This window comes from Megascapheus bottae, chromosome 4 (assembly GCF_031878675.1).
Source record: "Megascapheus bottae isolate mThoBot1 chromosome 4, mThoBot2.hap1, whole genome shotgun sequence".
In the NCBI taxonomy this organism is placed as follows: Eukaryota; Metazoa; Chordata; class Mammalia; order Rodentia; family Geomyidae; genus Megascapheus; species Megascapheus bottae.
The window spans coordinates 60,678,694-60,706,666 of NC_143512.1; the positions used below are offsets into that span (position 1 = coordinate 60,678,694).

A 27,973-nucleotide genomic window follows, 5' to 3' on the forward strand; every position below is an offset into this window, starting at 1 on the left:
GCTGCCAAGCCTCTGCTGCTAGAGCTTCTCTCAGACCTTCCGCACTGTGTGCATCTCTGGCTGTCACATTCCAAAGACCCAGGGGGATGAAATAATCCAGGCCCTAGGGAAGAAGAGTCACCCACATCAGAGTCACACAGGCAGCCGGAGGAGGAGGAGAGCCTTGCAATGTCACTTAGACTTTATTTAGATGGCCCTTCCTCTAAGCCTGAATGGTCTCCAAAATTGGGTAGATGCCGATTCATCCTAAGGAAATAGAGTAAGGAAATTATTAGCTCATGCTAATGTACCGTTTAGTATTTATAGTGACTGTGAAACTGTTTTGAAAACATGGACTTAAATGCACTTGGTACACTTATGACTCATATCAGTTGCAGATGCCTGATTGCATATGTTTTTGTAAGAAGAAAAATGCACATGTACACACCACTTAATCTCTATTTTAGGAGAAAATAGGTGTATTGTTGCTTCAAAACCAATTTAAAAGTATGATACCAAGGATAATGATAAAGATTCCCTAATACTGTTAGTTTTCAACATTTCTTATTTTTATAATAATAAAATGGTTAATCATCATATTTAATCTCCTTTAATAACAAATATTCTTTAGTACTAGGGCTTACACTCCAGGCTTTACACTCGCACTAGACTTCAGGCTTTGAGCTCTCACTCCACTTTTTCATTCATGGCTGGAAATCTACTAATTGAGCTATGCTTCCAGTTCTGCATTTCTACTAGTTCATTGGAGATGAAAATCTCATGGGGGACTTTTATCTCACAACTATCTGTAAGTTAGTTGTCTGGTGTTACACTATTGCAAACCTCTCCTATGTATATGATATTCTAGTTTGTATAATCATGCATATGTTCACTGTGTATATATTTTCATATATGTTTATAATTTAGATTAAACTTCCACATCAAGAGAAAAAAAAATCTCATGGCGGGGGAGAGGGGAGGCTGGGAGCATGGCCTAGTGGTAGAGTGTTTGCCTAGCATGCGTGAAGACCTGGGTTTGATTCCTCAGTACCACATACACAGAAAAAGCCACATGCACTAGCCTTGAGAAAGCCTGAGGACAGAGCCCAGGCCCTGAGTTCAAGCTCCATGACTGGCAAGGAAAAAAAAAAAACCTTCTTGTGGATTTTGCCTGCCCAGGCTGGATTTGAACTCAAGTTTTCAGAGCTCACCCTCCTAGTGACTAGAATTTCAGACATGAACTAGTAGTACCTGGTAACTTCAACGATCTTGTAAAGCTTTTCCAATCAGGTGTGTCAGCCTCCAGACCTAGCACTTTTATTCTGAAGCTGGGAAACTGTGCAGCAAATAATCCATAGCACCACTGGCAACAGGAAATACCATCCAGCTAGACGATCTTCCACCCTTTGTCCTGTGAACTCTGTAAAGAGGAAAAGCTCTTCCTGTCGGAGTCCACACAATATTATGTGCATATTTTGAAGTAATTGATGTCTATGAAAGTGGGTTTTACTCATCTGCATGAATTAAATGCACCATGAAATCATCCAGCTGTGGGTCTAGGACTTGTTCTCTGCTTTCCTGGTTCCCCAGCTTTCTGGGTTGGGGCTCTGTATCTGCAACTGCCTTCAGACCATGAGATTAGCAATAGGATTTTAGTCTTGCTGTTCTCATTCCCTTACATTGTCTGCTAAAATTTGTCTCTTTCCCCTTGTAATTCTATGAACATTGCAATTATTGAAAGCCAGGCTCTGTGTTGGATAACATACTATACACATACATTAAATTCCTTGCCAAATGATTTTGAACCAATCATGTTACCTTAATAGTTAGGTAGACAAGTAGACATTTCAATCCACTGAAGAGACTTTCACAGTATTGCAAGTGTGTGGTGATTTGTCTTGAATATAAACTGCACCTTGTTGGGGAGCAGCTCGCAAGCCAACTTTGGTGAAGTGACTGAGCCCCTGTCGTATCCTTATTCTAAAATAAATTCTAAATATACCACCTAAGTAAATGTAAAACAAACAAAAATGATAAAACATTATAAAAGAATTATAACATGGGAGGTGGTCTGTGTTTGTATTCCCAGTTACTCAGGAAACAAAAATAAGGTAGACAGAAGTTTGAGGCTATCCTGGGAAAAAATGACCAAGAATCCATTCTCAAAAAATTAAAAATTGGGCATGGTGCGGTATGTCTACGATCCTAGCCAAACAAGAAGGATAAAGTAGGATGCTTGTGGCCTAGGCCAACCTCAACAAGAAAAGCAAGACCTTAGCTGAAAAATAATAAAAAATATAAAGAGATAGGATACATAAAGGGGAGGTTGTAACTCAAGTGCTATAATGATTTTGAAGCAAACATGAGACACTGACTTTAAACTCTAGTACTAAAAATAAAATTAGAAAACCATGAAAGTAAACATCACATTTAGTTTATATCTGGAGAGAATAAGTGTTGAACTGGGAATTGTGGCAGCAAAAGAAACATGTAGTTTTCATTATTTGCTCTTTTATATGTTTCCTATAATCATGTATTTACCAGGGGGGAAAAAGTACTAAAATATTTGAGGTCTCTTCCTTTTATGTAGTTGGTGTGCAGTAACTTCTCGTTACTATTGTTTATATAGGCAAAGTTTTACACCTAATTCTTAAATATCTAGTCAGTTGTTTTGTTTTAATCAAAAGGTAATTAGAGTTTTCTGACTAAGTGTATAGAGTTGGATACTCTCATTTATCCCTACTTCTTGTAGGAGGGAGAGAGTAGAATAAAATAAGAGGAAAATCGAAACTCCAAAATTCAAACCAAGTGAGAGAAGAGACTGCAGCAGGCAAGAAGGGTCAATACACACAGGAGAGATGGAGAGGAAGTGGAAAGGTGATAGAAAAACAAAAACAACTTGCAAAGTCAGTGCAGTCCTGCCTAAGAATATGTCAATGCAGATCAGTTTCTGAGCCCTCAGGAGCCATCCACGTCTAAGAGTCTAAGCACTTCAAAGGCTGGGGAAAAGTCACATGATGGCCCAAAACATGGGGAATTATTGAGGTGAGGAGCGAGGAGAGCACTTACTCTCCTCAAAGCCAGGTTGGTACTTTTTCTTCCTCTTCCCCTTCCGCCCCCTCTAGTCCTGCTCAGGAGTACAGGCAGACGGAAAAAGTGTTAGGTAAAACTCTCCTTCTGGAATCACCTTATCGTCCCTGAACTCCTGCATTTCCAGGATGGAGGGAAAAGAGCATGTACGTCTCCAGATTAAAAAAAAAAAAATACTGGTCCTGGGAATTGAACTCCGGGCCTGGGTTCTGTATCTGATGATCAAATCAGAAAGCCCTGCATGTAATTATCAGAATTCCCAGTCACACTGTTATTCTTCCAATAATGTAAAACATGTGATTTCTGGCAATATTGAGTTTGAACTCGGGATCTCACACTTACAAGAGAGATACTCTACCATGTTAGCCATGCCCCAGGCATAAAACACATGGTTTCGATTGTACATGAATTGCTAGCAAATATCAGAATTTTCAAAAACAGTAATGAGTGAAGAAAAACTCCACATTCCCACACAGTTCACTAGGAAAAAAAAAACTAGCAGGAAAAATACATCTTTTTTTTTTTTTTTTTTGCCAGTCCTGGGCTTGAGCTCAGGGCCTGAGCACTGTCCTTGGACTTTCTCAAGGCTAGAGCTCTACCACTTGAGCCTCAGCACCACTTCCGGCTTTTTTCTATGTATGTGGTACTGAGGAATCGAACCCGGGTCTTCATGCATGCTAGGCAAGCACTTTAACCACTAGGCCAAACTCCCGGCCCGAAAAATACATCTTTGTGAGTATGTATATCTATGAGTTTCTGACAAATTGTTTTCTGAGTTCTTGGTTTTGACTTCTGAAGATTTTTCTTACATATCTAGCAATGGAAATCTTAATGAGAGATTATGGGATTGTTCCAGACAGTATAGATCTTTATTATTTTTTAATAATAAACATCAATACTGGAAATTATGATACACCTAAATTTCAGATGGGGTCTTTATTGTTGTTGTTTTGCCCTTTGCCATTTTGATTTTGGCCAATTCCTTTATGGACATCAATGAGAGCTTGGGAAACAAATTAAACAAAAATATGGAGTCAGGATATCATACATCAAAGCCGCTGAAGGAGGTACAGTGGTCCTTAATTATTAGCTTACTGTTGGTTCATAGCAATGCATTAAATAAGATTAAAGTAAACAGGAATTACTTGGTGAATTATTTTCTTGACTTGCAACCCACTGTGAAAATAATATCAAAAGAAACCATCTGCCTTTGTTCTTTTTGTCTGTCTAAATTACAACACTTCTGGGCAGGGCTTTCAGACAACTTGTTTGCTGACAGGGCCATGCACTGGCTTGCTTAGGGGGAAAATCTGCGTTTTTTCAATGGATGACAACAAGATTCAATGATGATCAAACTGCGGTTAGAATCCTTCACAGACACAGTGCGCCCTAAGAAAGAGTCATTAACACACACTGCACTGAAAGTTCATTTTACAATTCAGACATCATTCTCAATACATGAGCTATGAGCCACCAGGCACGGCTCAAAAGTGTAATCCCAGCTAGTTCGGGAGGTGGAGAGCAGAATGAGAGAAGTTCAAAGTCAGCTAGGCAAAAAGTTAACAAGAATTCACCTTAACAACTAAGTCCAGTATGATAGTACATACCTGAATCCCACCTATTCAGAAGGCACAGGTAGGAAAGTCATAGTGTGATGCCAGACTGGGTGAAAACATGAGATCTTATCTAAAAAAATTAAGAAAAAAAGGTGTGTGTGTGTGTGTGTGTGAGTGAGTGTGTATCTCAAGTGGTAGAGAACCTGCTGAGCAAATATGAGGTCTTAAGTTCTAACTCCTGTGCTACCCAAAGAGGAAAAGGAAATGAGGAAAGAAAGGTTGTCCTTGATTTTTTTAAAACCTGCTGTCTCAATGCCAGTCAATACAGTATACAGGTTATCTAGCAAAATGTGAAACCAAGAATGAGAATGGAACCTGGACCAATAGAAATATTTCAACCCTGGAAGTGGTGCTGTGGTTCACGTGGTAGAGTCCCAGTCTTGAGCTAAAGGGACAACGCTCAGGCCCAGAGTTCAAGCCCCAGGACTGACCAAAAAAAAGAAAAGAAAAGAAAAGAAAAGAAACAAAACAAAATATTTCAAATCTTCATACTTTAAACTCATTTCCAAATTATAACTTTCATCTTCTTTGAGAGGCTATGCCTGCCTGCTCCCAGCCAATATGCAAGGGCATTAAGATACTTAAAGAGTCATGCTTGTTTCGAATATCAAGGAGAAGAAGAAGCAGCAGCAGAAGAAGAAGCAGCTCAAATGGCAGGGTGCCTGCCCCAAGAAGTTGGCATAAGCTCATTGTTCTCTCTACACTAGCCAGTTTCTGCTACAGTTCAACTTGGCTACAAGTTGTGGCTGTAGATTCTGATCATGGACTCTGAGCAGAAGTGATATTTGCAACATCCAGGCTACTGCTTGGAAAGAAATAAGGCATGTCCTTTCCCCTTCCATCTCCCCAACTTGTTGCTGGCTGGCTTGCAGACATAGTGGTTTAAGTGGAAATAAACAAGAAGTCCTGTAATTGATAATGTCAGGGCTGCAGAGAAGAGGAAGCCTGGGCCCCATCACTGTGCATCTAACATATCCAATATATCTTCCCTTCTTATGCCTTATGGTGGGAGCGGTGTTAAGTGGTTCAAATCTTAAATAACCCCTCCCCCAAGTCTGGTAGGATAACGGCTTAGTCCCCAACCAGAGGAATTACTGAGAAGCAGTGGAACCTTTAGGAGGTGGAGCTAATAGAGGAAGTTGTTGTTTAGGGGTGGGTCCTTAAAGGCAATAGCAGAATCCCATTTATTTCCCTTCTTTCTTTGATTACAGCCTCTAAGAGGTGAGCAGCCTTTTCTGCCACATGCTATCACCACAAGCTACTGTGTTACCACAAGCTCCTGTGCTGCCACAGGCCCAAAGCAACAGGGCCAGGACACCATGGATTGAAACTTCTGAATCTATGAACCAAAATAGCTTCTCTTGTTTTTAAATGGTCTGTCTGCAGTATTTTGTCACAAGAGAAGAAAGCTAAGATTCTTATCTTCTTTAAGAAACATCATTTTCATTACCATTTAATAGTTGTACAAGGAGTTTCAATTCAATATGTGTATAATGCATCTTGATTAGTGCCACCCCTTCCATCATCCTACCCTCCCATCCCCACCCATCTCAATTCCTAGTTCCATTTTCACACATGTACATTGAGTATTAGGTACAGTACCACATTTTTCTCTTTTTTTTTTTGCCAATCCTGGGCTTGAGCTCAGGGCCTGAGCACTGTCCTTGGACTTTCTCAAGGCTAGAGCTCTACCACTTGAGCCTCAGCACTACTTCCGGCTTTTTTGTATGTATGTGGTACCAAGGAATCAAACCTGGGTCTTTGTGCATGCTAGGCAAGCACTTTAACCACTAGGCCAAACTCTCAACAGTATCACATTTTAAGAGGGTAGCAAATTTTTAAAAGAGAGAGAGAGAGGGTTGAGAATGTGGCTCAAGGTAGAGTGCTTGCATAGCATGCATGAAGCCCTGGGTTTGATTCCTCAGTACTGCATAAGCAGAAAAATCAAGAAATGGTGTTATGGCTCAAGTGGTAGAGTGCTAGACCTGAGCAAAAAGAAAGTCAGGGACAGTACCCAAGCCCTGAATTCAAGCCCCAGGACTGTCAAAAAAAAAAAAAAAAGGAAATATCATACTTGTATGAGGGGACTTTAATTTCTTGTTTCATATGTTTTTGTATGATATGTTTTACAACATACTCAGTTACTCTCATGAGAAAAACTTTACATTTATCCAAGTAGATAAAGATAGAAAACATTAGTGAATAGTTAATATAGATATCTATATCATCTATCTGTTTATGTAATTATGGAAAGTAGATGGATACATGATTAATAGGATGGATGAATGACAGATATATGATAGCTAGCTAAATAGATAAAGAGGAACAAAAAAGGAAGAAAGGAGAAAGAAAAGAAGGAAAGAAAGAGAAACAATGAAAGAGAAAAGAAGATAGGCCAAGATAACACCATAACATTTCAAATTAGTTATACCTTCATGGAAATAAAACCCACAAATCTTTTTTGAGGACTGGTCATGTGAAAGAAACAAAAGTGATACAAATAAGTATGCTATTGTTTTAAAATGTGCTTTCACTTATGAGTAACAAATTTCTACAAAACAATACCATTTGTGCTCACCAAATAACACTATTATCCTAAATTTCATTGGCTTGAAGCTTTACTTCTGCTTGGTAAATGTGCTTTGCTTTATAGCTGCATATAAACTTTAAGGAAAAAGAATTTGAATGGTTCTCTATTTTTTTACATTTTTAGTATCTTTTGCATAAATCCTACAAAAGCTTTTATCTGTATACTTCAGTTGTATGAGGAAACTTTCCACACATCTCCACCCATTTGGCATTTCCACATATGTAAACAATGCAAGCTCATCAACCTCTATCATTCTCCCACACCCTTCTTAAAATAATTTCAACAGGTTTTCTTTTCTTTTCCTTTTTTTTTTTTTTTTGGTTGGTTGTGGGGCTTGAACTCTGGGCCTAAGTGCTGTCCCTGAGCTCTTCAGCTCAAGGTTACTCCTCTACTCCTTGAGTGCCACTTTCAGTTTTCTGCTGATTAATTGGAGATTAGAGTCTCACAGACTTTTTAGTGCCCAGGCTGGCTTTGAACCGCAATCCTCAGATCTCAACCTCTTGAGTAGCTAGGATTACATGTGTGAGCCACTGAGCCTGGCTCAACAGGTTTTCAAACATGTAAACAACTCTACTGGACACATTCATCCTCTGTCACTAAAAATTATACTTATATCTGTGTTAAAATGGTTTAAATTCCAAGCAAAGAATTGTGAGAATGTCATTCATTAAATGTTATTAGTAAGGAGGATAACAGTAATGCTAACTACAAGATGTTTGAAGCCAGCCAAGACAAGAAAAAAAATCAAGAGAATCCATACACAAAACAACCAGCAAAAATAAAACTCAGCAAAATAAACTGTGCTGAAATCATGGCTCAAGTGGCAGAGCACCTGCTAAGCAAACAAGCCAAGGAGGCATGAGGCCCTGAGTTCAAACCCTGGTAGTGGTTTAAAAAAAAAAGGAAAAAAAAAAAGAGTCATCTGAGGGACATTATCTGAAATCAAATAACCAAATGGATCATTGAATAAGTATTGACTCTGGGTCGTGAGTTTACCTTGGAATGCCTGTGTGGCAGTTCTCTTTCCCTCTTTGAGCTTCATGCCATTTTCAGACCTTTCCAGACCTGATCTTCTAGGATTCAAATTTAACAAGATGAGGCTAAAGTTTGGATCATTTGTAAGGGGAGAAAAATCCAATCCAAATTCCTTACTAAGCCCAAGTGTGACAGGCCATCTTCTGAACCTTTGTAGTGTCTTCATGGGTGAGATTTACTAAAAACCCATCATCATAAATGCTCAATGGGAACAGCATAGTCCAGTACCTTTTATTCTCCACAACACCTTAGCCAAATTTGAAGCCAGGCACCAGTAGCTCATGCCTATAATCCTAGCGACTCAGGAGGCTTGAAATCTGAGGATCATGGTTCAAAGCTAGTCTGGGCAGGAAAGTCTATGAGACTTTTATCTCCAATTAACTACCAGAAAACTGAAAATAGAGCTGTGGATCAAGTGGCAAAGCATTAATTTTGAACACAAAACTAAAAGCTCACGGAAAGAATTCACACACACACACACGCACACACAAAACCAAACCAAAATAGAACCATCAAGAGAACCAAAAGGCAAACCACACAACTGATTATATGTCCAGAACTCCAAAAATACCTAGTGTTCAATAAGTGCTCAATTAAATATTTGTTGAACAACTGTGGAACGCCTACTTTTTCCAATGGGAACAGCCAGCTGGGTTATGAACATTGTGACTGTGAAATAAGCAGCTCTAGATAGAAATGGAAGTGCTGCTGAAAAGAGCAAAGGGATCAAGGCTCATTAGCAGGAAGAAAATGGTAAGTCAGAAAGTTCTGAAGAATAAGAACAGGTCACCAGGACCCCCAGAAAATGTGTAAATATAAAAACATCCATGCCTGTAATCCTAGCTACTCAAGAGTCTGAGATTTGAGGATCCAGGTTCAAAGCCAGCCGGGGCACAAAGGGACTTGAGACTCTTATCTCCAATTAATTTCTAGAAAATAGGAAGTGGGGCTTGGCTCAAGGGTAGGGCAGTAGCCTTGAGCTGAAGAGCTCAGGGACAATGCTCAGGCTGAGTTCAAGCCCCGTGATCCCAAAAAAAGCAAAAAATTCACTTAAGCAAATTAGCTAGAAATACAGATGAATTTTGCCCAATGGAGCCTAAAGCACACACTGCAGGTTTTATTCTATCAGTAATGCTAAGGAAATCCAATGCAAATGCTAACTAAGCAGATGAAGACAATGGTTGAGATGTAATAGATTCCCAGTGGATGTTAGATGAAGAACTGAAGCATCCTGTGGTAGGTGTAGATCTTGGAGAATAGGGTAGAATTTCAGTCTTAGAAGTCCCCGTGCTTCCCACTATTCTATCCCCAGTGTCCATAGCTCTGCAGTTACTCAACAGCCCACTACAGAGCTGAAACCCCAATTTCCATAGAGCAACCCTCATCTCACCTCTGCTCACTTCACATCATCTCACTGGAAGCCATTTCTAAGGTCTTCAGGAAAACAACCATTTCATCCATTCAAACCACGCAGGACATAGCATCTTTACATTTCTAAAGACTACTTAAGAAAGAAAATGATAGGACTGGAAGTGTAACCTAGTGGTAGAGTGCTTGCCTAGCATGCACAAAACCCTGGGTTCGATTCCTTGGTACCACATACTCAGAAAAATCTGGAAGTAGTGCTGTGGCTCAAGTGACCTTGAGCAAAAAGTGTCCAAGGACAGTACTCAGACTTTGAATTCACCCCAGGACTGGCAAAGAAAGAAAGAAAGGAAGGAAGAAAATAATAAAATGTATTTCTCTTTCTTCATAGTTTACTCCTGTTGATCAAAAGTATGTATTCTATTTTGAACTCTGGGCCTACGTGCTATCCCTGAGCTTTTCAGCTCAAGGCTAACACTCTACAATTTGAGAGAAGCACCACTTCTGGTTTTCTAGTGGTTAATTGGAGATAAGAGTCTCACAGACTTTAGTGCCCAGGCTGGCTTTGAACTGTGATCCTCATATCTCAGCCTCCTGAATAGCTATGATTACAGGCATGAGCCACCAGCACCCAGCTAAAAACATGGTTTTTGTTGTTGTTATTGTTGTTATTGTTGTTGTTGTTGTTTTAAATTGAACAAATACTTCTGCAGAGGCAGGTCATTCATGAATCACACAATTGCAGGCAGCCATTCCAGATTTTGTGTGAAGGAAAAGATGTCAAAAATCAAGCTGGCCTTACATGTACAGAATGCCTAGTAAATAATGATGCATATCCATTAAAGAGAATGGAGCAAGGAGTTAAACATCACACAGTTCTAACTGGCTTGGAAAAGAAAAATAAGTTGCTCTTTAAAAGGAGAAGAGCCAGGAATAGTAGTACCTAGTTGTAATCCTAGTACACTAGAAGCAGCAGGAAGACTGAGAGTTCAAGGCTAGTCTGGGCTACATAGTGACACCTTACCTCAAATCCTAGCTCCTCCATACACTTTCCTATAAACTCACACTTCAAAAAGAAAGATAAGAAGAAAAGAAAAATAAAGAGAAAAGAAAAGCAGTGTTTTCCCACATCTGATTGAACTTTTGCTGTTTCAATTGCTGGGCCAGACAGCTACACCAAAGACCACAGTGACTGAAGACAAAAGGCAAACATAATTAGAGCCACTTTCCTCCCCAGAGCGGAAACTCATTTGGGCTGATTGAAGAAATAGTGCTTACACACGGCTGGAAAGCTGGTTAAACGTGGCCCACCAGGGAACTGGTTCTGAGAATTACACACTGTTCCATAATGCTGGCTAATCAACCCGGTATTTCAGGATGGAAAAAAAAAATCTTCCCTAAGGAGGCAAATTAAAGTAGATAATGAGGATCACTTGACTCCAGGGCAGCCCTGGAGCAAAGCTTGAGCTCTAGAGACTAGACAGTATTTAAATCCAGAAAGTGCAATGAGATTGCAGATTGAATCAAAAGCTCCACAATCATGCCTTCCAGCCACGCCCTTCCCCTCCCACACACCTGGAACTGCCTCACCTGGGCTTTTCCTAGCACTTTATAATGGGGTTGTTGAAGATTGCTTTGGTTGTTATTTTTTGGTAGGTGTGTGCTCGTCCTGAGGCTTGAGCTCAGGGTTTGGGCACTGTCCCTGAGAACTTTTTGCAGGAGGCCAGTGTTCTACCAGTTAAGCCTAGTTGTGAAGATGAGGAGAGAACCGTGAAAACAACCATGAGACCAGAGAAATGGGTGATTTCTGAGAGCTTCATGGTAAGGGCACACTCACTTCTGTGGCATTCTAGTGATCCAGATCCACATCCTTGATGCTCCAGAACATTCAGGAATATATTCAGCAGCTGCTACAGGGTAGACTTGGTAAGAGATGGTGGATTGGGTGTAACAATCAAGCTGCATCCTCCCCCTTTTTATCTCTGAGTTCCCTGTCCCAGAGTGAGAGGACTGGGGTAGCTTTGCACAGAGCCATTGACAGGGGGAGAAGCGTGAGCCCCCTATCCTGACCCACAGTTAAGTACCTCAGAACAGGCAGGGCTGACTGGTATTTTTTGTTGTTGTTTTGTTTTGTTTTGTTTTTGCCAGTCTTGGGCTTGAGCTCAGGGCTTGAGCATTGTCCTTGGACTTTCTCAAGGCTAGAGCTCTGCCACTTGAGCCTCAGCACCACCTCTGGCTTTTATTTCTATGTGTGTGGTACCAAGGAATCGAGCCTGGGTCTTCATGCATGCTAGGCAAGCACTCTACTACTAGGCCAAACTCCCCACCAAGGGCAGACTTTTTTTTTTATTAAAGAATTTATTAACATTGATTTTTACATCATATTTCAAATGACAAGTTTAACAAACAAGTGTTCAAGAAGGGAATCTCTATATACAATCACTGGGAGTTAGTTTTTAGAACTTAATCCAAATTAGGCTAAGGGTTTGTACGTCATAGAAACACATTAATTTGTGAAATAAAACATTAAGTCTATAGAGTCATAGGTTTTTATGCCTATATAGTTATGATTATATTCCCATTACCATGTCCAGGGCAGACTTTTTAAAAGTAATACTGTCCACTGTGCATCATAGGCTGGTGAGCAACAGGGCCAACAAATCATAGGACAGAGCCTCCTAAGCTGCAGGCCAAAATAAACCTTTTATCTTTCACAATGGATTGTCACACCTATATGTTATAGTGACAGAAAGATGAAGAACACAGCTCTACTTACAGTCTACTTGCTTGTGATAAATGATAAGGAGTGATAAATGTAAGCAGACTCTCCCTCTTCCCTCCCCTCCTCCCACACCTATCAGGGATCATACTGAGAGCCTCAGGCTTAATCCTATCACTGAAACACCTTTGCAGTCTGGCCTCTAACAGTATTAACCCAAGCTTGTATCTTTTTTGGGGGGTGGGGGGAGTAGGGGAGAGATGGGGGTAAGGAAAGTATGCTGGGATTAAATTCAGGACCTTGCCACTTGAACCATATCCCGAGTCCTCTTCCTTTTAATTTTGTTTTGTTTCAGTCTTGCTCTAAATTTGTGCAGACTGGCTTCAAGTCATGATTCTCTTGCCTGTACCTCCAGAGTAGCTGGGTTTATTGATGTATGGAGGCTATACCTGGCCCACAGCCTGATCCTAGTGTATTGAAACCATCTTCTAAAGGCCTTTCTACTTTTTCATCTTGCCTAGCTCAACTTTGTTCTGTAGGAAATCTCTTAGGTGATCAGAAAGTACTGATACTACACTAATGTCCTACTTAAAATCCTCCATTAACCAAACAGTGCAAGAGCGAGGATTCAATAATTTCATACCCAATGATATGGACATGGTACGGGAAATATAAACACAACTACATAGACATAAGAACTTATGACTCTATAGACATAATGTTTTATTACATTGATTAATACGTATCTATGATATATAAACCCTTGGCCTAATTTTGATTATGTTCTAAAAATTAAGTGCCTGTGATTGTATATAGAGATTCCCTTCTTGAATACTTGTTTGTTAAACACGTCATTTGAAATATGATGTAAAAATCAATGTTAATAAATTCTTTAATAAAAAATCCTCCATTAAAGTGCCTTTTTAGATGGAATTTGATTTCCAGTGCATACTATAGAAAACTCCTCAAGATATGGTCTTGATTTTATTTCTAGCCTACTCTTTCATGACCTTTGCCTCACCCACTCCCTCTGTATGCTATATATTTGAGATGTATCAAGATTTTTTTTTCTTTTCCCATTCCTGGGGCTTGAACTCAGGGCATGGATGTTGCCCCTGAGCCTTCTTTGTGCTCAAGGCTAGTGTTCTACCATTTGAGCCAGAGCACCACTTCTATTTTTTTCTGAGTAGTTTATTTGAGATTAAGAATCCCACGGACTTTCCTGCCTGAGCTGGCTTCAGACCATGATCCTCAGATCTCAGCTTCCTGGATAGCTAGAACTGCAGGAATGAGCCACCAGTGCTAGGCCCCTGTATCAAGATAATTGAGTCCCCTAAATATGCCATGTAGGTTCATGCTTCTGTGCATTTTTATATGATGTTCCTCCATGTGGACTATTCTCCTTGACTTGTTTCCAAATAATTCTATTGCTTTGAGGTCTTCTTTAAGATGATGGCACTCCCAGAGTACTTTGTGTGCCCTTCTGTTGGTAATTGTCAGGGGCATAACTCTGTGTGTGTGTGTGTGTGTGTGTGTGTGTGTGTGTGTGTGTGTGTGTGAGTATTTGTGATGGGGCTTGAACTCTGGGCATGGGCTTTGTCCCTGAGCTTTTCAGCTCAAAGCTATCAATCTACCACGAGCCACAGCACCACTTCCGGGTTTCTGGTGGTTAATTGGGGATAAGAGTCTCACAGACTTTTGTGACTGGGCTGGCTTTGAACTACGATCCTCATATCGCAGCCTCCTGAGTATCTAGGGTTACAGACACGAGCCACCAGTACCCAGCTGTGCATAACTTTTTTATATACACATTTCTACTTGTCTAGATACGAAGGTAGTGAGAGTAGAGACAATATTTGATTCATTTTTATCTCTCAAGAGATACTTAGTACATGCTTATGAAATTGATGTGTAAAAGGAATTCATTCAGGTTTTATATTTATTTGTTGCTATGTGTGAAAAATATTTTTGATTCCTATTTTGCAAGAATCATGTAATCATTTTCACATTTCAACCATTTAATGGTTGAAATTCTATTAAAATCCAGTACAATTTCCCTCCCTCCCTCTCCCCTCCTTTCTCCTTGGAGCTCTTTGGTATTTTCCAAGCAGAATTCTGCTCTTCTGCTATATACCACAATACTTTGTATATTCCACCAACATCTGCCAATCCTGCCCAGAATTTGAGTTACTTGTGCAAAGGTTCATCTTCCTGCCTAATGAGGGTTTCTATAAAGCAAGTTTTTGATCTTAGTTTAAAAATCTGGGTATCTAGGACCCAGAAGGAGTGTATAAATATTAACTGAACTGAACTTGCAATATCCAGATAGTTTTAGAGGTAGCAAGGATCACAAAAAATACAGAAAAAATTATATCTCTTTTAAACATCCTTTAAATCTAAAAATAAAAAATAACACTACAAGCAACTATTTTATGATGAAAAAGAAAAGGCAAAAAAAAAAAAAAACCCAAACCCATTTCAAATGCTCTTTCCTAAAAACAAGAGCAAGTTTGTTACAAATGTGCCTGAGCAGAGCATCTTTGGTTGGAAAATTTCTGACACAGGATGGGTTTGATGAAGTGCCTGTAGCTTTTGTGGTCATTCTGAGGCCCCCGGGACAGCGCACCACAAATGAGGGTAGACATTCCTAACAGCGCTATTTCTGTTGGTGGCATCTGCATGCTCACAGACCAATACTGGCTCCAGTTCTCCAGACAATACAAACAACCTGATGACGGGTTCCCCGTGGAAAGCCACCAAGGCTCAAATAACCACATGAAGAGTGAAAAAGGCTCCCTCTTCCCTCTTTTTATTTTTAGAGTGTAATATATTAGTAGCCTCCAGTAAATTCTGCTTTGTTTTAAGGTGTTGGATATAATCCCTGCTGTATTTTCCAAGATCTTGTGTGTACTTCTTAGTTCTTCCAAATAGCTTTCTATGCAGACTCACCTGCGTGCCTCAGCTTCTCTCCTCTCCCTCCACCATACCTCCTTTCTGTCTCCACTGTCCCAAGGAGCCAAAGTCCATACTATTTGACAGTGAGTTAGATCCTACCTCCAAGACAGTGGAAGGCCACTGTTTTCTCAGGATTCTAATGCATCCCTGGTTTCTTTCCCTCAAACACCCAAGACTTAGAGTTACAGGTCTAACCCTAAAGGAAAGTCTGAGATTTGTTTCAGTTAGGCAATTTATTCCTTAGGTTTTGCCTGTCTACCATAAAATATGATTTCCTGCTAGGTAGCATTCCATATCCAGGTTCCAGAACTGGAACACACTTGTTCTTATTCGGTGTTTAAGGCCTTTCCGGAATTGCTTGGTATTTTCCCTTCATTACCAAATTGTCAGTGTTGCCACTCAACTTTGCTCATAACTTGATGCTATGAATTATGTCTATCCTAAGAATGGCCTAGTGGTAGAGTTCTTGCCTAGCATGCACAAAGCCCAGACTTGATTCCTCCGTACCACATGCACAGAAAAAAATGCCAGGATTGGTGCTGTGCTCAAGTAATAGAGCACTAGCCTTGAAAAAGCCCAAGGAAGCTGGGCACAGTGGCTCACACCTATAACCCTAGCTACTCAGGAGGCTGAGATCGGAGGATTGCGGTTCAAAGCCAGCCCGGGCACTAAAGTCCAGGGGACTCTTATCTCCAATTAACCACTAGACAACCGCAAGTGGCATTGTGGCTTCCAGGGTAGGACAGTAGCCTTGAGCTAAAGAGCTCAGGGACAATGCCCAGGCTCAGAGTTCAAGTCCCCATGACCAACAAAAAGAAAGAAAGAGAGAGCCCAAGGACACTGTCCAGCCCCTGAGTTCAAGCTCCAGAACTGGGAAAACAAAACAAAACAAAAAACAAACAAAAAAACCTCACTTTCATCTGTTTTGTATCTTTGACATCTCCCCAAATCTCGTGCTAACAAGGATATGGCAGATGCAAGTACATTTTTATCAAAGCATAAGAATTAAAACACAAGGGGTAGAAGTCACTATGATGGAAATAGCAAATTAATAGGATGTGTGGGTAGATAGTTGGAAGGTATCATTCTTCCAGTTGTTGTAACTGGAGTACTGACAGCATTTTATTAACCGCAACAATGAAATATACAGAATGGTACTATCACTTATCATTGACTATATCACACATTATCCTACACATTCTAATACTGTTGACTCCATTGTTATAACAACTCACATAAACTAACATTCACGCTGTTCAGGCGAAGGCACTCTGATTTACAAAGGCTGGGGGCTGTGTCCTATTCCTATTAGTGAGTGACAGGTCTGGCATGGGAGGTCTGGCTGGTCATCTGAGGGTGCTGGCTGCTTCGTGTAGGACAGTGGAACCCAGTGCTCACAAAAAAAGCCACCCCATCATGTTGAGCTGCAACTTGGGCCTGGTGTAAGTCAGGAATGGTGGTGAGCAGGGAAATCAGAACAGAAGATTCCTCCAACTTCTCTGTTTTTTTATGAGATCCCTGTGACTGATACACAAAGTAAGTGACTGACTTAATGACTGTTAGGTCAATTTGCTTTCTCCATGGCAGTTAATCCAAAACGGTTGATGAAACTTTAGGTACCTAAGAAGAAATCAAACAAACTTGCTGGGAAAGACATAAATAGAGGTAATTGTGAACACTTGTTGAAGAAAACAACAGATCTGATATGTGGACACATAGAGTACAAAGTGCTCATTACTCAAAGGCACCATTAAAACCTCTTTGTTGTTTATTAAAAGAAATGTCCCTGTCATATAAACTATGCCTTTCCATTTTTTCAACCTGTGCCTAATCCAGATACTTTTTCACAGATTGGCATTACATCTTCCTCTATGTTTCCCTCCATACCACCTTTGTCTATCCTTGCTGACTGCCTCTCCTATCAACTCAGTATGAACACCTACTGCCTGAAGCACATGGAAATTGACCATTTACCCTCTGCCCCCTTAAGCTTGACTTGTTCTTTCCTGGTAATTGTGCTGTCTTATGAACAACTATGACTTAATGGGACCCTACAATGAATAGCAGATTCTCAAAGGCAGTGGGAACATAGAATTACTGCTCTCTCCATGTATTTTTGCAGTAAAGTTGAGTGCTGTTAACAACCACGTTGGACTACGTAAGTTGCCTCAGGCCTCTCTGATCATAGCTACACAGGAGGTGAGATATAGAAAAGATTGCAGTTTAAGACCAGTCTCAGGGAGGAAGAGAACTTTGTGAGGTATGCCTTAATCAATAAAAACTGAGCATGGTAAAACATGTGTCTGTCATTCTAGCTATGTGGAAATTGTAAACCAGAGGATAAAGGTTCTGGCCAGCTTGGGTCGGGGAAGTGGGTGGAGTGAGACCCTATATATATTTTTAATACAACTGAAGAAAAAAAAACTAAAAGAGCTGGAGACATAGCTCAAGTGATACAGTGCCTGTCTAGAGAGGTTCAAATAACTAACAAATAACAACCAAACAGATAATAAATAGCCAATGATAAAAGAAGCAAAACCCATTATGAGACACCAGGTGTCAGTACAACAGTGTGGGATGTGTGCACTGTTAATAAGTGATAGTGCAGCAGCATTCCTGTAGACAACTCATTTGATATCTTCATCAATTACCTCTCTTCTTGGCCATCTTCTAATCCAGAGGTTGGAAAGCCCAGTTTCCTCTCTCCCACAGACAGATGTGACCAACACACACAATTTGGCACAATGTGGCCTTAGCGAGGGGTTCCTGAGACTGTGTGCTTTGTCTGTGAACAGAGGATGCAGCCAGCACAGAACCTTCCCTTTTCTTTCTCTGTGGAGCTAGTCTGAAGATCATCACAAAACTACACATGAGAAAAAGGAAGGACAGACAGCAGAATAGAAAGATGGGAATAAAGTGGGTCTCTGATGGCCTCTAAAACAAGCTTATTGATCACCTCTTTTGACCTTGCTCTTCAAGAAAAATAACTGTTACATTCTACATTCATAAGTAGGAAAGTTCTTTTGTTGCTTGTACCCTAAAGCAGTCTTATTTAGAATAGTTATTGTGTTGTTTCAGTTAGTATATGCATATTTTCTGTCCACCTTACAAGGACCTGATAGGTGTTATCTTCATTTTGCAGACAGAGTAAACTTCAGAAGGATTGGTAAATTATCCAAAGTCGGATAAGTAATCAGTGTTGGCATTTGATTTTAAGACAGATCTGTCTGTCCTTGGAGTCTGGGCTTTACACAGAGTCGATGATACAGCTTTCCCAGGTCTCCAGTTTCGCTAGCTGGAACCGTATGTGTCTTTGGCAATCCCCACTGCTAGAGAGTTGGAGGATAGAGAATCAATGGTTCTTTCTTCCACTTCTTTGCCCTCATCCATCCTCAGCAGTGAGAGGTTGCTACACTCCTACTCTACCACAGAACACTTTACCACATCTAGATGAAAGGACCAATTCAGCCAACATTTATTTTTACATACCTGATTTCTTCATGTTGAACTGAAAAGTGGTCCATCCAGAATAATAGATGAGACTACACATCTACAGCTAGCAGAGCTGGTTAGATATATAAACGGATCATTCAAATATAACATAGAAAGGGTAAGTGGCCCAAAGAAGATACCTGATAGGTAGATAGGGTGTAAATTAGGAATCCGCAGGTATGATGAAGCAGTACCTAAAGAGAGGAATGTAGCTCAATAAAGTGATGGTGTGTGTGTGTGTGTGTGTGTGTGTGTGTGTGTGTGTGTGTGTGTGAAAGACACATAGAGAGAAAGATACTTGGTTCAGTTCCCTACACTGGACAAAATAGGAAGAGTAGGGAAAAGTAGGTCAAATACAAAGTTAACTTTTAATGTAGAAGAGAATTTGAGAGAATATAAACAGAAGAAAAATCTGTTTCTGTGTCTTACATGAACTCAAGAGCTGGTTCTGTTAATTGTGTTTAATGACCACTTTGGTTGAACTAGAAATTTAAGAAAAAGTTTTAAAGCTTGTTTTGCGGGGGAGGAGGTCATAGGGGTTGGCCTTGGGACTTGGGTGTTGTTCCTGAGCTCTTTTTGTTCAATGCTAGCACTCTACCACTTTGTGCCATGGCACCACTTCCAGTTTTCTGGTGGTTAACTGGAGATCAGAGTCTCATGGACTTTCCTGTTCAGGTTGGCTTTGCACCTCAATTCTCAGATCTTAGCCTTGTGAGTAGCTTTGATTAGAGGTGTGAGCCACCAGCACTTGGTTTTTTAAAAGCTTTTTGAAAATCCTCATCATTAAAAGAACAAGTCTCTGTGTTTGAATCTCACTGTCTGTTCTGATGGGTAACATTCACCAAATGATCTGACACACAATCACAGTTACAGCTCTCAGTAAATAGCCTAGGCATGGCAGAAAGAGGTGAAACCAAAAGTCCAGTAGGTGAGGACTCTTACAACTCTGAGCCATCTCATCCTGATTTTTAGTGATGTCTTAACCATTTTAGAGTTTTGGTAGCTGATCTTCACATCACAGAGAGGTTCTCTTACGGTGCTTCCTGCTATCTTGTCTTTCTTCTTGCCTTGATTTTTCTCTCATCTTCAGATCTTCATCAATATTCATATTCATAGACCTTCCAGGTTGTTTAGTCATCCACTCCTCAGATTTCTTGGAATTTTGAGACAATCTTGCTATATTGTCCAGGCTAGATTTGAACTCACTATGTACTGGGATTACCAGCATAGATCAGCACGTATGGCTAGATTTTGTTTCTCAAATGGTAAGGTGAAACCATGTCATTTGAGCATAAATTTCTCATCTATAGAAGCAGTTAAATTGTCCAGGATGCTGCTGTATAATAATGATGGAACTATCTTAAGTAGTTAATTCCAGCTATAAATTATATTGTCATAATGTCTTGAATATCGTATTCTCCTAAAATTTATAACTTCAATTCCAGATAACATTTTTAGGTAACAGGAAATGACAAAATACAGATTATGAAGAGTTTCTCCTTTAAAACTGCTAAAAGAAAATAAGCCAATGATTTTAAAAAATTCTTTTTGCTAGTCGTGGGACTTGAACTTGGGACCTAGGCATGGTCCCTGAGCTTCTTTTTCTCAAGGATATCACTCTACCACTTGAGCCACAGTGCATTTCTGACTTTTTTGGTTTATGTAATGAGGACTTGAACCTAGGGTTCATGCATGCTAGGCAAGCACTCTACCACTAAGACACCTTCCCCGCCTTTAAAATGCTTTAATCCTAGAGAAATAGTAATAGAACTTAGCTATAATTTAAACTTACTTACAATTTAATATTTAAATTTTTCAAAATGGAATTCTAGGGGCCGGGAGTTTGGCCTAGTGGTTGAGTGCTTGCCTAGCATGCACGAAGACCCGGGTTCGATTCCTCGGTACCACATACATAGGGAAAAAAAAAAGCCAGAAGTGGTGCTGAGGCTCAAGTGAAAGTCCAAGGACAATGCTCAGGCCCTCAGCTCAAGACCAGACTGGCAAAAAAAAAAAAAATGGAATTCTATATGGCTGAAAACATGCACCTATGAAGACCGGACTTTTATTTCTTTTGTCAGTCATAGGGCTTTAACTCAGGGTTTGGGCATGTCCTTGAGCCCAAATATTTCAATCATGTATATTATAATGTATAAAGCTGACTTGTAGATTTCAAAGCTTAAGAACTATGTGTAGAGTCTGGGTTTTTGGTTTGTCTGCTTTTGTGCCTGAACTAGGGCCTGAATACTACCCCTTTTTGTTTTTTTTTCAAGGTTGGCACTCTACTTCTTGAATCACAGTTCCATTTTTGGCTTTTCAGTAGTCAATTGGAGAGAAGAGTCTCACTGCCTGCACTGGCTTCATACTGTTATCCTCAGATCACAGACTCCTGATCAGAAGAGTCATGGTTTTCTTTATAAAGACACCAATTGTGGGAGTGTGGGGAGGGAAATGGGGACCAAGATATGAGAAAGGGTATCAATGTTGGTGAAGTAATGCACCTTCTGTCTGGTGAATATAATGCAAGCCTTCTATTAATTACAATAAAATATATGAAAAAATTCTTTAAAAATTTTAAAAAGACACCATTTGCCGATAAAAAGTGTTTCAAGTATTTTCATTGCTTGCGCCAAATTACACCGTCTTAACTAAAAACATAAAACTATATTAAGGACATAATGGGCTCTGTGACCTATCTGGAGTTATTACTTGAGGATTTAGATTTCAAACAAATCTGCTTTTATTTTAAGTACTCTTTGGTTACTAGGAGGAAAAAAAAAGCACACACCTCAAATCAAATATCCAAGCCACATTTCATCCTAACACAAGAGGCCTCTGAAGGTTTTTCCAGGCTTACCACATAACAGTGGTCAGTCCAAAAATACACCCTCAAAAGCTTTACTAAGCAAATTCAACAGCACACCAAACATAACACTAATAAGGGGAGCAGTAGGCTCCACTCATGTTTTTTTTCCTCCAACAGCCTCTCCCAGGATTGCTCCCCCACCTTCCTGCCCTCTCCCAACTCCTCCATCTCCTAATTAGAAAGCTAATTAGGATTCTAAATGTAAATGGTAAATGGAGAGGGAGGTCTGGTCCCAGGCCAGGGTTCCATGAACATTGAACGTTCCCCTCTTTCCTCTGTGAGTGTGGCAGAGTGTGGGAAGAGCCTGCTCTTGACTATCTGGGCCATCAGACTTGCTGGAAAGGAGTGTTTACTCTTGTTTACCCAAGTGGGAAGATCGATTGCACAAATTGCAAAGCCTGAGAAGCTAAAATTTGGGAGGGGGGGGAAAAACCAACAAAAGATAAAGAAACAAACACCTTTTTACTAACTGTTATTACCATGGCGACAGGAGGGGAGGGGAGTTGTACTGAAGAATCAGTTCCTAGTTCCAGCCAGGTTAGCACTGGGCGACTTCTCCCGTTACCATGGCAACCAAAAAAACTAGGATGGCTTTTGCAACATTAACAGAAACCATCTTCTGAAGTGCTTCTGGTGAATGCAATCGAATGCGGATGGTGCAAGCTTGTGTGATACGTATTTTCAAACTTTTTTTAAAGTACCATATTACCATAAGCAAATACCCATTTTAGATTCCCTCTAAAATCTTAACTTGGAACACATTTCCCCCCACCCCCACCCCCTTCCCGGCCTCTGGTTTTGTTTGTTTCTTTTTTGGATTCCCGGGGCCTCGAGTGCAAACGAGATTTGTTTAATTTCCAAACTTGTCTAAATGACACAGGGTGAGAGGTTAGAGTGTGATTCGCTGGTTCTTAGCTGCTGGGATGAGGAATGGGGTGGGGGAGAGCGGGTGGCACAGAGCCCCCTTGTCCCTTCCACTCGGGAGGGGAAAACTGACGAGAGAAGGGAAAGAGAAAGGGAAGAAGGGAAAGGGAGAAAGCAAGGGGAAGGAAAGGAGGGAGGAGAAAGGAGAGGGGAAGCGTTGACTGCCAGGAACACCTTGATAACCTGCTGCCTGGCTCTCCCAGCTCAAGCAGCAGCGGGGATTCGTCTTTTATAGGGGAGGGAGGCCAGGCACGCTCGCTCTAACTTTGCCCCCCTCCCATCCCGGGGAGGTCTCACCCTCACCCCTCCCCATCAGGTACGGCTAGCCTGGACCTGAGCCCGTGGGAAGGTCACGCAGCTCCTCAGTCCTCCTTGCAAACAGAGATGTGGGTGCTGGTCCAGCGCACGCCGTGCCCTCGGCTGAGCGTCCACTGTCCTCTAGGGCTCACGGGTGGGCGCGGGCACAGACGCTGGTGTCCGCGCCACACACAGACTCGGGGTACAGGGGTGCAGACACGCACCCACAGGGGTGCAGCACAGGACCCGAAGACACAGGTGTGCTCGCTCAGCGCCATGTCCCCCGTCTCACACACCGATGGGGATACCCCGAGGAACGCCCAACCTTCTCCTGACCCCCTTCACAGCCACTCCTCCGGGTTCCAGGAAGGGCAAGCGCCGGGTCTCCGAGCACCCACGTCTGCAGCCTGGCCGAGCAGGGCGGCGACCAGGGGCGCCGGGCGCCGGGCGCCGGCCCCCCCCGCCCCCCCCCCCCGCTCCCCAGCTTACCTTGGTGGCGAGGCCGGCGTGGCGGGCTCAGCGGCGCGCGCGCGGCAGGTCGAGCAGGGTGTTTGGCGCTGCCGCAGACGCGGGGGCCCGTGAATGTCCCCGCGGATGTCCCAGCGCGCGTCCCTTGGCGGTCCCCATGCGTGTCTCTGTGCGCAGACACCCGAGTCGCTTCCAAGGCCTCCCACCTTCCCCCCGCCGCCCGGGGGAGCCGTGGTACCCGGCAGGACCGAGCAAGCCCCGCCCGCCGGCCTCCGCCAGGCCCCGTGGGGGACCGGGCCGCCCCGAGGCCCAATCCCGAGCGGGGGGCTGGCGGCGGGCGGGCTCCGGGACGCAGGCCGGGGCCGGGCTGGCCGGTTTCTATGGCAGCCGAGAGGCGGGGCGGCCGGGAGGAAGGAGCCGCCGGGGAAGGGGGATCCGCGGGGCACGCCGGACGGAACGCGCGCTCCCAGCGGCCGCAGCTCGGAGCCGGGCCTGGCGCGTCCTTGGGAGCCCGCGACACGGTTAATCCTCGCCCCAGCCGCGCGCAGCGCAGCTCCGGGCTTCCAGCAGAAGCACCATGACGGCTGCTCGGGTGAGTCCGTCAGCCTCCCGCCTTCCCCCCTCGGCCCCGATTCCTCGCAGGCCTCTCCGGGTGTCAGGCCGTCTCCCGCTCACCCCCAGCTAGCCAGGACCTTCTGGAGCGCGTGCGTGCCAAGCAATGGTTGAGCCAGTTTACTAGCAAGGACGCAGATCACTGGAGTGAGTGTGGAGCTTGGAGTCCACAGACCACCAGTGAGCCTCGCAGAGAAGTCAGTCAACACAGGGATCCGGTTAATGGCAGGGCGAGGTCTTAGACACCCCTAATTCGTAAATCTACGGGACCTCTGGATGCTCCCATCCTGGTGAGTTCATGATGGCTAGCATAACATTCACACGAGCAAAAAGTACTGGGGAGAAAATAAGTACACATACGCAAAATCCTCTTACTGTAGGAATTTGGGGTACCCAAAGATTCCTCTTCCTTTTGGTCAGACATGCTAATAAATGCTCTCACAAATGTTCACAATAATCAAAGAAGTAGTTTATGTTATAATTACCATCCCTGTTTTAACAGATGAGGGGATCAAAGCTTTTACATGACTTGCTCAGGGTCTGCTAGCACTGGGACTCAAACCTAGGCAGTCTGACTGCCGCGTGACAGCTCTTTCAGCACCCTGTTTATGTGATGAAAGGAGTCAAGAACAGGAAGACCAAGAAATAAAACCTTGGACAGCTCCACGTACTGGTCTTCAGACAAACCAAAAGAACCTAAAAAGGATTGATTGCATCTTTGTTCTTATCTATTTGTGTAGGATAAGTTTTCTGAGAGAAAGAATTGTCTTAAGAGGAAGGTGGTATTTCTTTCTTTCTTCTTCTTTTTTTTTTTTTTACAAAAAGAACAATCCTTGAAATAATACAGGAGCCTATTTTTTTTTCTAAAGCAATAAAATATAGAGTAAAACAGTGCATTTTTTGAATCAAATATGAAAGACTCCTTCAACCCAGGATAAAATTTCACAGTACAATTGCCTAGAAATCAAGAACTTCAAATTCCCAACCTGATACAGAAAAATTGCACTACAGGGTACAATTGCCTAGAAATCAAGAACTTCAAATTCCCAACCTGATACAGAAAAATTGCACTACAGGAAATGGCACTATGGCTCAAGTGGTAGAGCTCGGGGACAACACCCAGGCCCAGAGTTCAAGCCCCACAACCAAAACAGCCCCAAAAACAGAAATAAAAAAAAACCCCAAAACCTGCACTAGAGCTAAGTGCCAGAGGCTCATATATGTAATTTTAGCTGCTCAGAAGGCTGAGATATGAGGATCATAGTTTGAAAGTCTGTTAGACTCTCATCTTCAATTGATCACAAAAAATGTTAGAAGTGGAGCTGTGTTTCAAGTGCTAGCCTTGAGCAAAAATAGCTCAGGTACAACACCCAGTCCCTGAGTTCAAGACCTAGGACCAGAAAAACAAAGAAAGAAAACAAAACCACATTAAGAAAACCGCACTGCTGACTGATGTCTGCTTGCTGGACTCATCTCAGGAGCCTTCCTGCACTCCACTTCTCTGTAGCTCCTTTCTCACCAGAGCTTGTCCTTCAGTTCCCTTTCTTTGCAATTCCAGAAGTCCCCCACCATAGAAAAGCAGAAGTGCTTGAAATTCCCTTCACTTGAAAAAGTGTTTTTCTTCCCAAGAAGGGGTCAGTTACAATAGATTCATCACTGTGTAACAGAATGTAGAAATAAAAGAACATATTATTGCATAACACAAGGTAGTATATTCTGTAGTGAAAGCAAAAGCTTTAAAAGAGAGTAAGACAAATTTGTGATAGGTGGGACTAGAAGGAAATACAGCAAATATTATAAATGCTTTTCATGACCTGATGGCCATCATTTTCTACACCAGTCATAGATGTCAGAAAAATTTTGTTTTCCAAAAGAACTTATGAAACTGTAGCCCCCATAAAGACAGTGGAGGAAGTGCTGTGGTTGTGGTAGTCATTAAAATGGAGTTTTCTAAACCCTGGTTGGCAGAGATGAAGTCAAACACATGCTTACCCAGAAGAGGATTTTATTGGTGAAGGAATGTGGACTCCAACTTGAGGAATATTGACAGTGGCAGAAAGTCCAGACTTTTATTTGTGTGTATATGTGTGTGATGGTACTGGGGCTTGAACTCCAAGCCAGGGCACTGCCCCTGAGCTTTTTCACTCAAGGTTGGTGCTGTACCATTCAAGCCACTGTTCTACTTCTGGATTTTTTGCCGGTTAATTAGAGGTAAGAGTTTCACAGGCTTTCTTTCCCCAGCTTGTTGCCAACTGTGATCCTCAGATCTCGGACTCCTGAGTAGGTAGGATTACACGTGTGAACCAACAAAGCTTAGTTTCAGAGGTGACCTTTGTGTTACAGTCCTACATCGTGACTCCCAGCCCTGCTCTCTGCTTGGCTGGATTTCAAGCATCTTTTAGCTTCCATTTCTTCATCTGTAACTTGAAGACTGCATTTCTCGACCCTGGAGTCAGTAAGCTTGGGATGGTTGTTGGCAAAATGGAAAGTTTGCTTCCTTCTTCAGGGTGTAGGGAGTTGGGCCCCACACATAAGTCAGAATTTCCTCTTCTGTCTGTACTCTTGATGCTATTCAAAGCCATATAAGAGACTGTGCTTTCATTTGCTGCTCATTAAGTAACCTGGTACATTGTACCCATAGAAAATGTGAACACGAGGTACCAGGGGGAGTTCCCCCTCCAGTGTTTCCCCTTCTCCTCTGCTGAGGATATTTGGCAAATCTTAGAAGAAGAGGATGTAATCTACTTTTTTTTTTTTGATAGTCCTGGGCTTGGGCTCAGGGCCTGAGCACTGACCTTGGACTTTCTCAAGGCTAGAACACCACTACTTGAGCGTCAGCACCACTTCTGACTTTTTTCTATGTATGTGGTACCTAGGAATCGAGCCCGGATCTTCCTGCATGGCAGGCAAGCACTTTACAACTAGGCCAAACTCCCGGTGCCTACTTTTTTTTTTTTTCTGATAAGACAATATAACCCATTCCAATCATTTGTTACTATTATATTTATCAATCCTGGTTAGGATCTCTATGTTAACTGAATCTGAGAACTGTCATCATAAAAGATGGAATATTGAACATTTCAACCAGTAGCTTCTTTACTTTTTGGGGTGTTTTTTTGGTGCAAGTCCCAGGGCAGTATCTGGGAGCTATCCCTGAGCTTCTTTTGCTTAACGTTATTAATCTACCATTGTAGCCACACCTCCACTTTTGGCGTTTTTTGTTGTTTTGTTTTTTTTCTTTTGTTTTGTTTTTTTGGTGCTTAATTGGAGATGAGTATCACAGACTTTCCTGCCCTGACTGGCTTGGATCCATGACTCTGAGTAGCTAGGATTACAAGTCTGAGCCACAGGCACCGCCAGGCAACACTATCTTTGAGTGTGAAAAATATTACCTTAGTTTAGGCTGTGTAACAAATTATCGATGGTGGTGTGGCTTAAACAACACACATTCTTTTATCAGAGTTTGGTGCTAGAAGACTGATGTGAGGGTGCCAGCATGGTAAGGTTCTGGTAAGAGGTCCCTCTGTAGCTGTTTGCACACTGCTAATTTCTCTTTGTATCCTTATGTGGCAAAGGCAAAAGGAGAAAGCTCAGCTTGTTGGAATCTAAGTCTCTAATCATGAGATTAGTTCTACTCTTATGACCTAATTATCTCTCAAGGTCCTGTCTCCTAATAGCATCACACTGAGAACTGGGATTCCAACACATGGATGTGGGGTGGTGGCAGGGTCTTCAAACATTCCTTTCGTATAGACTCCACCAGTTTCATCTTTCCCTCAGAAACTCCTACTGGACACTGTATGTTTCAGACTTTCTCATTCTGTCTTACCTTTCTCATGTTGTGAAGATTGTGCTACATTCTAGGTGATTGCTGCATTCGTTCTTCAGTAGTATCTAATCAACTATTTAACATGAACATTGTCTATATAAACCTTACAAATGAGGGTATAATTAAGTAGAAAAGACAT

General features: G+C 42.0%; 1 protein-coding gene across 1 annotated transcript; it reads right to left on the bottom strand.

Annotated features, from left to right (window-relative positions):
• Nucleotides 1-163: 163 nt before the first annotated feature.
• LOC150064532 (uncharacterized) lies at nucleotides 164-27,774 on the bottom strand. Its single transcript, XM_090331058.1, has 3 exons — nucleotides 27,691-27,774; nucleotides 23,415-23,953; nucleotides 164-246 (listed from the first exon to the last, which is right to left on the bottom strand). Exons 1-3 carry the CDS (start codon nucleotides 27,772-27,774, stop codon nucleotides 183-185), a joined length of 687 nt encoding a protein of 228 aa, XP_090187184.1. The 3' UTR covers nucleotides 164-182.
• Nucleotides 27,775-27,973: the final 199 nt, after the last annotated feature.